This window comes from Eutrigla gurnardus, assembly GCF_963514095.1.
Source record: "Eutrigla gurnardus genome assembly, chromosome: 19".
Lineage (NCBI taxonomy): Eukaryota > Metazoa > Chordata > Actinopteri > Perciformes > Triglidae > Eutrigla > Eutrigla gurnardus.
The window spans coordinates 14,537,007-14,551,484 of record NC_139930.1 but is presented as its reverse complement, the minus strand read 5'-3'; the positions used below and the strand labels follow the sequence as shown (position 1 = coordinate 14,551,484).

The 14,478-nt window shown below is 41.4% G+C and overlaps 2 protein-coding genes across 3 annotated transcripts in view; both read left to right on the top strand.

Moving 5' to 3' along the window:
* The window catches only part of bcr (BCR activator of RhoGEF and GTPase), a 62,906-nt gene extending 57,308 nt beyond the window's left edge, over window positions 1-5,598 (top strand). Inside the window, exons 20-23 of the mRNA XM_084034491.1 lie at window positions 526-660; window positions 781-886; window positions 1,406-1,568; window positions 1,684-5,598. Of these exons, the coding sequence (XP_083890617.1) occupies window positions 526-660; window positions 781-886; window positions 1,406-1,568; window positions 1,684-1,773 (494 nt within the window). The 3' untranslated portion in view covers window positions 1,774-5,598. The remainder of the gene's footprint in view (window positions 1-525; window positions 661-780; window positions 887-1,405; window positions 1,569-1,683) is intronic.
* Window positions 5,599-6,972: 1,374 nt separating this feature from the next.
* Window positions 6,973-13,254, top strand: adora2ab (adenosine A2a receptor b). Of its 2 annotated transcripts, none has more exons than XM_084034414.1 (5): window positions 6,973-7,097; window positions 9,408-9,978; window positions 10,192-10,323; window positions 11,506-11,609; window positions 11,840-13,254. In XM_084034414.1, exons 2-5 carry the CDS (start codon window positions 9,773-9,775, stop codon window positions 12,787-12,789), a joined length of 1,392 nt encoding a protein of 463 aa, XP_083890540.1. In that variant the 5' UTR covers window positions 6,973-7,097; window positions 9,408-9,772; the 3' UTR covers window positions 12,790-13,254. The 2 variants fall into 2 exon arrangements, with proteins under 2 accessions (XP_083890540.1, XP_083890541.1); XM_084034415.1 differs by lacking the exon at window positions 6,973-7,097 and adding an exon at window positions 7,773-7,860.
* The last annotated feature ends 1,224 nt before the right edge of the window (window positions 13,255-14,478 follow it).

Here is a 14,478-nt window from a genome sequence, read left to right as displayed (position 1 = left end):
TACATCATTTTATTTATAGTGCCATATCACAACAGAAGTTATCTCAGGACACTTTACACTTTGAGAAAGTGTAAATTATTTCTGTTCAAATCCTCCCTGTGTGTGTTTGGATTATTTGAAAAAAATCCTAAAACTCAGCATTATATTAAATGGACTTGTTCAAAGATTATTTAATAATCATGGTTTTTAATACAGTAACTGCCATGCATTTCTAGGGAGGATGGCCGAGAAGATTAATTGACCATCACCCGAAGGAAACCTTTGATCTAATCATTCTATTTCTATTGATCAGGTGATCGTTATCGTAGCTCTGTGGCCTGTTAACGTGAGGTGTTTTCTCCAACCTCAAATGATTAACCAGATTTATGAACTAATTCTGTCTGAGCTTGCACATGTGTGAGTGTGTGTGTGTGCTGTTTGGGAATTTGTGTTTTACGGTTATTCTGATGGACAATAACAGGCATGGCGGCTGCTGCTGTTGGCTCAACCTCCCGTCTTCATGTTGTTCTCGTGTCTCTCTTGCAGATCATAAGGATGTGTCAGTGATGATGAGTGAGATGGACGTCAATGCCATCGCCGGGACCTTGAAGCTCTACTTCCGAGAGCTGCCGGAGCCGCTCTTCACCGATGACCTCTACCCCAATTTTGCAGGCGGCATCAGTAAGTCGCAGGGGGAATGGCATTCACACACATAGCTGATTATCAGTTGTAACCTCTAAATGCTTAAAGAGGGAAGTCCTTAAATGGCAGGATGTGTAAAAATCTTGTTGTTGTGTGCAGCCCTGTCTGATAGTGTTGCCAAAGAGAGCTGCATGTTGAACTTACTGCTGTCGCTGCCTGAACCCAACCTGGTCACATTCCTTTTCCTGTTGGATCACTTGAAGAGGTAAGTAACCACACACACACACACACACACGCACACACACACACACACACACACACACACACAATCTATAGACAGGGATTCCCTATGTGTCCCATAGTTATCTGAATCAGTTGATGTCATATTAAAACCTTAAAAATGGCATCCTGTTGTTTGATCATCTGGCTTTTACGCTATTAAAACTAACTACTGTAGGATGTCATTCAACTGGAACAGTGAAATGTCTCCTGGTTACCATGGTGATTTTGAACAAGAGGCTCAAACATTACAGTATGTGCCCTCCAACAATGCAGATACATGTAAGAATGCATGTGTAATGAATGGTGCAATGGACAGAAGATGGGGGTAAGATGATGATGTCTATTATCAATGCGTCAGTTTATTAAATTCCTTCTGTTGTAGGGCTTTTAACGTCACATATTCATGGACGTGTGTGTGGATCACAGCACATTAACATCGCCTACATGTGCTCTTGTGATCCCTCTACGCCACTAATGGACCTGTCTGTCATCCTCTCCTCAGGGTGGCAGAGAAGGAAAGCATCAACAAAATGTCTCTCCACAACCTGGCGACGGTGTTTGGGCCGACCTTGCTGAGACCTTCTGAGAAGGACAGCAAGATCCCCACCAACCCCACACAACCCATCAGCATGGGGGACAGCTGGTCCCTGGAAGTGATGGCGCAGGTACAGATCTTCTTGCTTTTTATAGTTGAATTTTGGGACGATTTAACTGAAAGATATCCGCTAACATTAAAAAATAAAACATAATTTGTCGTTCTTCGGTTTTACTTCCTTGCAGGTCCAAGTGTTGCTGTATTTCCTCCAGCTTGAGACGATCCCCACCCCCGACAGTAAAAGACAGAGCATCCTCTTCTCCACTGAAGTATAGAGCTGACATTGACTCTGCTGACGTGAGACTTTGACCATGAAGGGGTGGAAAAGAGACGGGGCCGTGGCTCAAAGTGAGCTTATAGTAGTATGTTTTTGAATTAACTGATCAAGCGTTGGGCTCTTGCAGCCGGAAAGGATTGTCTCTGGCGTTGCCTGCCCCCCCCTTGAACACAAGAGGGCGCCATTGGACCTCTGATGGTTATAGGATGCGAGGTCCTTGCCCATCATATCTCTCATTACCTGATATTAAGTGAGTCTTTCTACCTTCAGTGATGATGTGGTACATCAGCCATCTACATTTACCCACCATGCTCTTTGTTGGTCTTTGAACCTTTACAGCGTGTAGACAGTTGCGCTTCATGCATCATAAAGTTGTCCAAATCAGTCCATAGGAGAAAATAAATGAATTAGTTTGCCAAAAAAAAAAATCTGAATATCCATGTACCTTTTGTGTTTGGGCATCGTCCTCCATCTGTGTTTATTTTGGACAATCATCAGCTCAAGACCTCCTGCAAAATATATTTATCCATCTCAAACATTGCTTCATGTCGCGCTGAGGAACATTCTAACCGTGTCTTACACAACCTCAGCAGCTTGTCGTCCATAGGAGCCGTTCGTGCTGTGTGTGGGGCCACGGTGCTGGCTGTTCTTCTTTGTGTCAGGAAACCTGAACGTTTTACAGCGTAAACAGCGTTGGAGTTAGAGCCGAATGCTACAGCATGAAGTCGGACTGTAAGAAAGGAAAAAAAAAAAGAACCCGATGATTAGTAATACACTGCATTCTGACTGCCTGCGTTTTTTTTTTTTTCACAGCCATAAAAAGCAAATTTCCTGTTCTGTTGTTTTTTGTTTTGTTTGTGTCTCAAGGTAGTCCTCAGCTTGAATATTGAGGAAGCAATATATTTTCTAACATAGGAATCGTCTGTGTTCATACCCTCGGGTCGAAACGTCCTTCCTGTTGTAACATAGAACATTTTGCCAAATTAATATGTCGTCTGTTTATTCTAGGAAAAAAGGAAGCCGTTGTATTTTACAGATACAGTATGTGTATAATCTTAAAGTTTTCTTTCTTTCGTTTAACGGTATAATCATGGATGCTATTGTAATTTATTTTGGGGGGGTTGAAATCGGCTGGTTTTTACTACGTGAACTTTGTTTTCTGTTCGATTAAGGAAGTGGTAGGTCTTAGCCTTGAGTTCCAGTCTTGCAGTACTTACGCAGGATTTAGCTTTGTCATATAGAAACTACTCAGCTGTTCCGCCCGGCCTATTGACCAATCATTAAGTCATTTTTTTTTAACGAAGGTAACACACACATTGTAGTTACATACTGTATGCTGCTGTGGAAAAGGCACAAGCTCTTTAACTGCTGGGTGTCCCTCAGCAGAACGTCTCACATCTAGAGACAGCCGCCTGTCTAGCGTAGACATTATGCAATGTCATGATAGAGCACACACACACACACACACACACACACACACACACACACATGACATTGTCTCTTTTTGTACCATTTAATCCGTGGCTGCAGAAGTGCACTCATGCAATGTTCGAACTACTGTATTACAATTCAAGTGACCTGAGCACTCGGCATTTATGTCCATTGAAGAGCATATCTGTTTGTTTTAATGAAGGAATATTATTTTGTTTCATCTTCTCCTGACATTTTCTTTTTTTATTTATCTCATGCATATGGTGAAATGTCCTACTAATTCTTCGTCCCTCTCACTTCTTCATTCCATTAAGTGTCCAGCTTGATGGCCAATTTAAAGGAAAGCTCTTAAGATATTTCCGTCTCTTTGATTTAACATGCAGGCATGTTTTATTGATTTCTTTTTTTCTTTCTGTTCCTTTTGGTATTGCTGTCTTGGTCACATATGCGTCATCATAGACTGGGAGATAGTATCTGGGTTACATCATTACAGCTTGTCATTTTCCAGCCAATTTAAAGGGCAGGTACACAAAATGTGTGAACCTGCAGGTCATATATCTGGTCTCATATGTATATCTTAGGTATAAAGCTAGCTGACCAGTTTAGTGGATCTGATAAGGGCTTGTGTGTGGTTGCGTCCATGGGAGGGGGGTCTTTATGAGTAAATGTTCTTAATAATACCCTTTAAGTTTTTAACAGAAATGTCTTATGGAGTCTTTCCTTTCGGATACATATCAACTCTCTAAATGTTACGTCATTTACACTCATCTGCACATGATACTACAGACTGAAACACCGTGAATATATCCACCCCAGAAGATCGATATCAAGTTTTTTCCATGTGCTTTCACTCATTTTGGCCTACATAGCATGCACACATCGGTTAATCATCTGTACGTCAAGATGCGAGAGAGAGAATGAATCCGCCGTTCACTCATGAAGTCATTCATTCATCACCTTTATAATAAGTCCTGATTGCCTACACTATTCTACCCTATCGTGCCTCGACACTTTTCTTTTTTTTCGATTAGCGCCTGTTGTATTTTGAAACGTCGTTCAGTCTCCTGTTGCCTTTGCTGAGGACAGCCACACACCTTCCATCTCTTAAGACTAAGACAGGACCTTAACCTTAAGCATGGTCTTAGCCTGTACTGTACGTGCCCTTGCCACCTACATCTGACTGTGATGCTGTAATTCAAACTGTGTTAAAGTCAGTCTTAATGGGGCAAAGGACAGACCTCTTTTTTTTGCCCATCTCCTTGTTCTGGCTCTTAAAGTTTCAGCTCCTTTAATGCCTTTTATTCTTATTTATTTATGCTTTGTCCCTGTTTGGTATAAAAAGGGTCTTCTGGATCTATTTATTTATGATATAATATCATCCGAAGCTAAATTAATGTTAGGAAGTGGTCTTTATGTGGTGTGCTTTCTTTGGAGAAAACGAAAGTCTTACATTACAATCTGTTGATTGGACATCCTGTCAAAGTTACAACCGTTTGTCACTATTTCGTCCACGAATCACCTTTTGAGCCCCGCTACTCCTCTCTGTGGTCCGACGTGTTGTACAGCAGACTGGCCACTGTGATTGTTCAGCTATGGGATTTAGATAACTCGACAGCAGATGCAGGTCCTTGTCCGTGTAAAAAGGTAGATTCTGTGACTTCACGCAACACAAACTTCTCTCATTTTCCATGGAGTTGTATAATATGTATTATACTAGAGAGTACATTATTTGGTTTCCGTTTTTTTTATTTTTATTTATTGTGGCTTCCACTGACGTATGATCGTTAAAGGTTGAGCCGGTACGCCTCTAGCCTCTTTGAAAAGCCAATCTGTCGGTATGTGGTAGAGGAGAAAAGAGTCTTATATTGCTCTAAAATCTGCTTTGTTTTTGGTCTGTTGATTGTCAGTGTAACTGCATGTACCCTCCATAACCTCGATCCCTCTGTACATGAAAAAGTAAATACACCAAAAAAGTTTTTTTTTCTGTTGAAGATATGGAAGATATTGCTTTATATGAAAGTTACAAATGTACACGACTCTGGTAATGATCACATTTCCATATAGGTAATACTTTGAAATGACCCTTTACTGCCACTTCTACAACATCAAGCTGATGTTAAATTAGACTACTTCAGCCTTTGGAAACAGGATGGTTTTGTTTTAATCCACGACGTATAAAAGCTGAGGATGAGACTTGCTGACCAAACCACAAACACTTTCTCTTTTTACCTTGCTCCAGTTTTTGAACTCTCGTTCCTGTTCAATATTCAATGTTCTGCTTGTAGAACTGTAAAAAGGAATACTGTATTCTGAGGGCAAACATGTTTGGAAGGCATTTGCAGCCATATGTTTGTACACAAAAATGTTAAATAAAATCTCCTTGTATCTACATCTACATCTCTTTTTTTTTTTTTTAGAGGAAGCATCTCAGCATGAATACATTTAAATATTTACATATGAGTATAATTAGCCCTGATGTTCACATTAACCACATCTCGTCTTGAGTCATAAATTTAAAAAAAAGTGAACTCACTAGCAGTAAAACTGTCTGTTGCTCCATTTAATGCACTCGGTTGTGATTTACAGCCTTCCTTGGTCTGGTATGACCAATAGCTTATGGTTGCTAAAAAGGTCAGCAAATGTAGGCCTACTAGTTGCTGTGTAACTGATATTTCAAAGACATTTTGCTGGGTTTTTCCCTGCAAATCAGGTGATGTAGCTTCTCCACAAGAAGCACTAGCAGTCGGACAGTTGATGGCATCTCTACAGACTCGCAGCTTTAATCATGGAGGCCATCTGTACACAGATCCGTGGTCACCCTCGGCAAATATCCTGGACAATGAGTTTGTAATTGACAGGCTGTGTTTATGAACAGGAAATCTTCATCGGGAATAAGATTGTTATCCAGACAGCAAACAATGTCTGGCCCCGTCGGTGATGAAATTCTGCAGTGCTGTGATCAATGACATCATGATCAATGTATGTGAGAAGACACAACATTCATTAAGAGCAATAAGCAAAGAACAGGATATAGTAAAGATCTTATTTCCTTTGTATAAATAGTGTAAGGATCTTTTTTTTTTTTTTAGAAGTGATGAATTGTAGATCTGACTGATATGAAATAAGACTCTTACATGCAATGCAGCTTCACGCTTGGTGGTCACTGTGAACCTCATAGTTCCTCATAATGATTACGGTTATTGGACTAATATTAAACTTCCCTGGTTTGTTCCTCATTTATCAGCAATCCACTGCTCAAACTTCTGTAAATGGGTCTTCACAAATTAGAATCTGAAAAAAATCTGAATCCTCAGTGGTCTTCGGTCATGTGACATGTGAGTGGAATTAGCCTCATAGTTTTAATGGTGATATTGTGTTAGCCTCTTTTTCTGTTACTGAGAGAAACACAGAGACAAAAATAGGAATAAAAAAGAAACCGAATGTTAAATATTCCTTTTAATAGTGCAATAGGATTACATGTGTCAACCACGACAACCTCATACAACCGACAGCCTATGGTGCAGAGTGCATTTAAGCACTTGACCTTTAAAATACAGTTAAACCTCCTACGTGAGTGCGCGCTTTTTACGCCCAACCTCAAATCCAACACACACGTTTGCGAGTATATCAGCCCCCGTTTACACCTTTTACCGCCCACCCAACTGACATGGGTTGTTTCCATTCGCTCAGACGCGACAGAAACCCCCTCAACACAGTTTCACACACACTCACACACACACACACACTCAGAGAGAGAGAGAGAGAGAGAGAGAGAGAGGCTGCGCTTTTTTCCGGTTGCACCGTGACATTGCTCACCTTCAAACTTCCAGCAACACGAGCAGAGGATTAACGACGTCATGATGTTTCACCAAGTTGAAGCCTCACAGTGAGGTAAGAAATGTTTTTTCTACTTGTTCACCTTTACATGTTTGTCAGTTGATGTTTGGACCGTCTTCTAACACGAGAAGTATCCGTTTAAAAGGTTATTTATATGGCATAACGACTGTTTTCCAAATGGAACAAAATAAAATATATCTTGTATTATTAGTTATATATTAGCCAGGAAAACTCTCAGGATTGTTACGTTTTTTAAGGCAATACATAAACACATAAGAAACTCCAATCATGAAAGTGTGTGTATTGATCTCTAAGGCTGATCAATGAAGCAAGTCAACACTGATTGGTGAAGCTTTTTCACCATCACTTGACATCCATAGCATCCAAACGCATGACTCCCCTGCAGTGAGTGTTCATTATTGACTCAGCTGATGTTCATGTGTATTATATATATATATATATATATATATATATATATATATATATATACCGGTATATCTGTTCCCGCGATATATCAGGAGTCCATCATGTCAGTTATATCCCTCGTTATAGTGCTTTCTGCCAACAGTCTCCCAGCAGCGTTTCTTTGTTGTGTTTTTGACATTGGTGCAGCTGAGCTGGCACATTGATTGACAGATCCCCCTCCAGCAGGATGTGCATTTCCTTATCACTTCCTCCAGGGCCTCTGTGGACATATAGTCACTATCATAATAAAGAGGAGTAGCTTTGGCCAAAGCAGCCAACTGGAAGGAGGTTAAACAAGGCTCGTGATAGCTCATGTTGATGCCAATAATCTTCAGCGTTGGTGAAAAGCTGTGTGAGTGCAATATTTTAACTTTAAATTTGAAATATACATGTTTTTTTGTAAAGGTTCAGAATTGTTTGAGGTCTTTAAACACCCAAATGGCTGGAGGCTCTCCAAACACACTGGATAAAGCCTGCTTTTCAAATTCCTTTGGTCCGTGAGAAGGGTTCAGCGGCCAAAAACAATAGAAGAAAACTAGAACTTTGGTCCGATGTTCTGCCAATCAGGATCACTGCTGGTAGAGCTATAGGCCTGTGTGTTGGTCAACACAGGGAGATTAATGAGAGAACAATGTGTGGAAGGGAAGCAAATTATTGTTTTCTCTCTTCCCTTTGTAGTTCCAGCTTTCTTCTTATAATATACAATTAATGTCAGGTTTATAGCAGTAAAATATCTAATTCCAGTCATTTGCTAGCCTAAACCTCCACCGACAGTAAGGTGCTTTTCAAGAAGCTGAAATGATTTGACTAGATGTTCGTGCGTGGGCATCAGCTTGAGTCAAAGGGAGAAGGTCAGTGAGCATCCAAGTATAACTAGAGTGTACAAACACATAAACATCTTCGACGGATACATTTCTGACACAGCGGGGAATACAAACTGGGGCGAGAAACTGTGTTTAAATGAACAATCGGATTGGAGATTCCTGTAAATGCTCATCAGAATGGTTTCCCGGCTCATAGTGACCCAGTTTCCCCTCCGTTTTTTCACAGAATCGTTTGTTTGCTGTACATTCAATCTTGATGAATCTTATCTGGTCAAATGTTACTGGCTGTATGGACCTTGGCAGGAACTAGGTCACACTTGTAAATTGTTCTTTTCACGGTCGTCAATACCTTTCAGTTGCAGCATATATCGACAGGAGAGGAGGACCCTTAAAGCAGGTTATATATGGTCTGAGTGAACTGACATACAGCAGCTTATTTAACATTAGACTGGCCCATACTGTAAATATTGAGATTATAAAAATTAGAATACATTCAAACTTTACAACTTAACTTTCTAGCTGAAGTTTAAAGGTAATTTAAATATTTCTAACTGCTGGAGAAGACAGAAAAATAAACAATAAGTAAGCATTACATTATCGCCATTATCAATCCAGCCTTGGTTATAATTTTCTAGAAAACTGTCTGTCTTTCTTTCTCCCGCCCCTAAGCTGTTGTCCTCCTGCTGAATAACGTGGCCTATACATTTCCCTCCCCTGAGGTTGTAATAATATCCCTTAATCTGCTCACAGTATAGTGATTCAGTTAAGTAGCCTGAAAAAAAACACAGCACAGTCAGTTTAAAATGTTCCAGTGTTGGTATGATGCTTTGCATGATTATCAGTGCTTTTGGAGGGATGCGTGTCAGTGGTCAATGGTTAGTGTGTGGAAGGTTTTCGGGAAACTTTCTCCCGAAATAAAAGGTGCATTGTTGGCTTGTCTGATTTGGCCCTGTGTGGAAAACAAACTGTCTGCCTGTCGTCCAGAGATAGATGGCTTTTCTGACCTGCGTGGTAGCCTGCAATATGTTTGTACAGGCTAGAGTACTGAGATTGTGTTCTCTCTTTCACTCCACAGACCACTGCTCTTAATTTGGCAGCCATCCGGCACGACTCCAAGAGCCTTCCTCCTCAATATTCTGCTGCCGTCTGTGGCAAAGTTTCCCCGAGCTGAAAGCAACAAAAAAAAAGAGGCAAAGACATCTATTTTGCAGAGACAAAGAGGAAGACTGACGGACTGGTACAGCGAGATTGACAGTAAGACATTGAGCCAGTCATGTTTCTGCGGTGAGAACTTCCTGCCTTGGCCGTCCTCCCATGACTCAATCGCCCTTCCTTCAAGTTGTACGATGCGGTTTGGCAAGAAGGTATCTTCTCTAAAAACAAGTCGAGCAGCTGAGCCTGTGGGATGAAAGCGCAAAGAAAGCAAAAAAAGAGGAAAGAATGACCATGCTGACGAATGACCAGCTGGTCTATATTGGCCTGGAGGTGGTGATCGCTTGCCTGTCTGTGGCTGGGAACGTCCTGGTCTGCTGGGCCGTCTGCCTCAACTCCAACCTGCAGAGCATCACCAACTTCTTCGTGGTGTCGCTGGCTGTGGCTGATATTGCTGTTGGGCTGCTGGCAATCCCCTTCGCTATCACTATAAGGTATCATTAAATAAAAACACTTTTTATGTATTTATCATTTTTGTTAATTGTCTTTTTCATAGTGCTGTAATTTTGAGTAATAAATCAAAATAAAACTGCCACTACTTTTGAATAATAAGTTAAGGATACATATTTTAGATTTGTGAGAATGTGATATTGAGTTGGGAGGAGTTTTTTTTTCACCTGTGATGTTTTCGTGCAATCCAACATCAGTACTGGCTTCTGTGCCAACTTCTTCGGATGCTTGTTCATCGCTTGCTTCGTCCTCATACTCACCCAGAGCTCCATCTTCAGCCTGCTGGCCATCGCCGTGGACCGCTACGTCGCTATCAAAAACCCACTCAGGTGAGAGGAAACTTACTTTACTTACACACGAGTCAGAGTGTGAGTGAGGCACATATGCAGTGTAACAAAACACATTGAATTATAGAGAGAGCTCATTCAATTAAAGCTAATCTGACCAGCTGTGGGCAGACATAGATGTATGTCCACAGGCTTTATTGGGTTACTGTGTGTGTGTGCTGTTAGGGATTAAATCACTTGAAGGCTTTGATCATTTTCATCCATGTAAATCAGCGCCTTTTCAAATTCTACATCTTTAAAAAACCTCTCACTTACGTTGCACTTTACAACTAAGTGCCTTGTTCATTCCTCCTGCAGCAGGCATTGCGACAAACCATTGACATCCACGTTTCCTATGTGTGTAATCAAAGCCACTGTTTAGACCACAGCTGCATTCTTTGCTCCTGCCATGAAAGGATATTTCATGGAGTAAGCCACAGCAGGTGATGCATTTGCATAAGCGGTTGCATAACGGCGTCTGTGTGTGTGTGTTTGTGTGCTCACGCTGGTGCCACAACCCCTGGCACCAAAGAACGGAGAGCTAATAATTCATCCGAGTTTTAGCAGGCTTAATATAGCCCACTGGCTGCCAGCCTGGCTATGAAAGACCTCAGTCACATGGGACAATGGCTGTAGGTGAGGGGATGTGACCAAGAACACTGTCGTTTAACTTCAGTTTTATCATGGCGAATGTTCCTGTCTGCAAATTGATGCTGCCAACAGTCTTCTAAAATACCCAATTTAGGATGCAACGAATATTATGAAAGAAAGAAGGATTTTTTTTAATACGCAGGTCCAGTTGTCTGAATATTAATAGCTCAGGTGGCACCTTGGCTGTGTCTGTAAGTGAAATAGACCAAAGAATCAGCTAATCAAATATATTGTATAATAATAAACATATTCTTACCAGTGATAACGTTGTAAAATAAATGTAACTCATGTGATATTAATGTTCTATACTTTCCTGCATTGCCCAGAAGCTCTTATATGACCTGACTGATTACCAATTCTTCAGAGCTTTATGGTCCGAACATAAATAAGAAAGAAGTGTGCCAGTGAATTAGGAAGGAAATACCTTTAATAATTAAAGAGCCATGCAATGACACATTACACCACATTACTTAGATGAAAGAGCTTAGATAAAACGACCCCTGATGCATTAGTGTGCTCTGCTTAACCTTTCAGGTACAACAGCCTGGTGACAGGGCGGAGGGCAAAGGGCATCATCGCATTGTGCTGGGTTTTCTCAATAGGCATTGGCCTGACACCGATGCTGGGCTGGAACAGAGGTGGGCAATTTATTGTGGTGAATGTAAACCCGACTTACTCAATAGCAAAAACATTAATGTGAAACCTGTTGCATCGTTTACTCTGTAGCTTTCTGAGATGGTTTAAACCCTTGTTTTGGTTTACATGTGTTTCATTTGTCAGCACAAAAGTGCTCAGATTCACATTATTGACCGTTAGAGGAAATGTGTGTGGCATTTTATTCAAAGATAACACTGGCTCTGTTATACAGGTTGGAACACCACCACCACAGCCAGCAGCAAGGTCTGCCCTGAAGGCTTGACGGAGTGCATGTTTGAAGGCGTGGTCACCCTGGACTACATGGTCTATTTCAACTTCTTCGGCTGTGTGCTGGTGCCCCTGGTGATCATGCTGGTCATCTACGCCCACATCTTCATGGCAGCTCGGCGCCAGCTCCGACTAATGGGGCTAAAAGTGGCGCACACACCCGCCCCGGGAGTGATGACCCCGACTCGTTCCACCCTGCAGAAGGAAGTGCATGCAGCCAAATCGCTGGCCATCATCGTCGGTTTGTTTGCTCTGTGTTGGCTTCCACTGCACATCATCAACTGCTTCAACCACCTGTGTCAAAAGTGTGGGCGTGCACACATCTGGGGGATATACATCGCCATCATCCTCTCCCATGCTAATTCTGTTGTGAATCCCTTCATCTACGCTTATCGCATTCGGGAGTTCAGACAGACCTTTCGGAGGATCCTATACCAGCACATCCTAGGGAAGAGGGATGGACGTGGGTTTGAGGTTGGTGGCAGAGGTGTTGGAATTAGCAGCATCATGCGGACTCCCTCCTGTACTGCTAAAGAGGGTTCATCATGTGGCACGGTAGTGAATAGCTACATCCTGGACCCCAGTCCTGATCGAACTCCGCCAAAAGCTTCTCGTGAAGACTGTTGCCACTGGACATCTAAGGTAGACGTTGCACCAAACAGCTTCATGCCCAATGGACACCAGACAAAGGGCGGCACCCTTCCAGCAGTGCAGCAGCAGCCGTGCATCATGGCCTTTGCTGCTCAGGATGGAGTCGAGTCAGTCACAACTCCGAGGGCAACAACGGATGTCCTGGAGGTGAAAGCCAAAGGAAGTTGCATTGCTTTTTTGAATGTTCAGGCCCTAAAACAGACAGACTGTGTCCACTCAACAGAGCTTACAGAAGTCTCATGACAAAGATATTTAGGTATGATATAAAACGTATATTCTATTGCCATGAAACATATAACAGGGTGCCAACATGAGACAATGAAGAATGATCAATGAAGCCTCATTCAATCAATAGCAAAACTGTTTCTTTCTGAAGTCCCACTTTATTACTTTTTTTAATGATATCATCTCAGAGTTGGATCAGATTAACAAGCACACAGCAGATTTTTTAAAAAGCAGTTGGATGTTTAAAACGGCCTCATAATAACAATTCCCTTGCTATGGAGTACAATAACATATATATATTTGTCCAGCATAAATGTTACATTGCATGTCTTTTAAACAGCATGCGTCTAACAAAGCAATGCTTCATCAGCTGTACTGTATCTTGCAAAACATTTACATTCTTGAACTGCTTTTTTGATAACGTTGCATAATGAGGTCACCCTTTGTAATGGTCATCTGTATTGTTTTTACTCACTGGATAATTAAAAGTCTTAAGTAAATATGAGTTCATTGTTTTTCATCAGCTGAGGTCACTTTGTATCACAGAACTACTAATAATATATGTACCTGTATGTACCACCTAGATGTACCACAGAATCCATGTTGTTATAGATGAAGCACCCACCAACAATGTCCTATTAAGAGCTCGAGGAAAACGATATCATCGTTTGAAGGCAAGCATTATCCGTGCACTAGCTCTTGTGTGTGCAGAGCTCTTTCAAAATGCCACTTATCAAAGTGCTGGATAGCTACAGTCGCTAGTTTGATCGGTGGTTTGATAACTGCCAGGCAACACATGTCCGTTGCTGGTTCAATAACAATGTTACATATGCGTCAAAGGCACCCGATACATACAGGCCAGTTACCAACCATCCACAACAAAGAGCTTGAATGATCTCTTCAAATATCACTCCCTGGGCCTGTAGTGTGAGTACACACACACACACACACACACACACACACACACACACACACACACGCACACGTAAAGTACATACACATGATCACAGACTACTCAGCAAGAGGTGTTTACAGAGCAGCCTGGCTGCTGACGCCAGTCAATGAGCGTAATGCAATGGAAATCAAATGAAGGTTCATTTGACGATGTCTTTTATTATGCCATTACGCTTTCTCGTCCCTCATTAAAAAGCCCTTTCGTTGCAGGAAAGGCCTGCATTAAGCAACATTTACGTGCCTTGAAGCAATCCCAGAGACATGACTCCAGGAATAACATACATGGGTATGTATTAGCTTGTGCACTGTTTATTCATAAACTAGTGGTATATTGTATTTGGGTTATTCAAATCGATAGAGGTCATTTCATTTTAATGCTTTGTTTGTTTGTGTTATTTTGATAAACATGAGATAAGGATTGTGAAACGTAGGCCTATGTGGTTATGGGTGAATAAAAAAAACGCAATAAAAAAAAAACCAAATAAACAAATTAGCGGTCGCCAGAGCTATCTCATGGCCATCATCTGTCTTGTAATCACACATATGGCTCCAGCAGGTCTTGTGATGGCATGATGTCTAGGCAGAAAACAACGGAGAGGGTGTCTTTAAAATATGTCATTCAACAATAAATTAATATAAAGGAAGCATTGGCACAGACAGTGGCATGCAAAATGTCTGTGTGTTGTTTAAAAAAAAGTACAGGCAAATTTGCAGAGTAATAGTTGGTTATCTCGGCAACAGCAATGCTTCTTT

Bases quoted from the DNA above. Each gene is read 5' to 3' on its own strand.
- adora2ab (XM_084034414.1), top strand. From the start codon at position 9,773: ATGACCATGCTGACGAATGACCAGCTGGTCTATATTGGCCTGGAGGTG. The intron at 9,979-10,191 runs GTATCATTAAAT...ATCCAACATCAG, and splicing joins CCCTTCGCTATCACTATAAG to TACTGGCTTCTGTGCCAACT. The intron at 10,324-11,505 runs GTGAGAGGAAAC...TTAACCTTTCAG, and splicing joins GCTATCAAAAACCCACTCAG to GTACAACAGCCTGGTGACAG.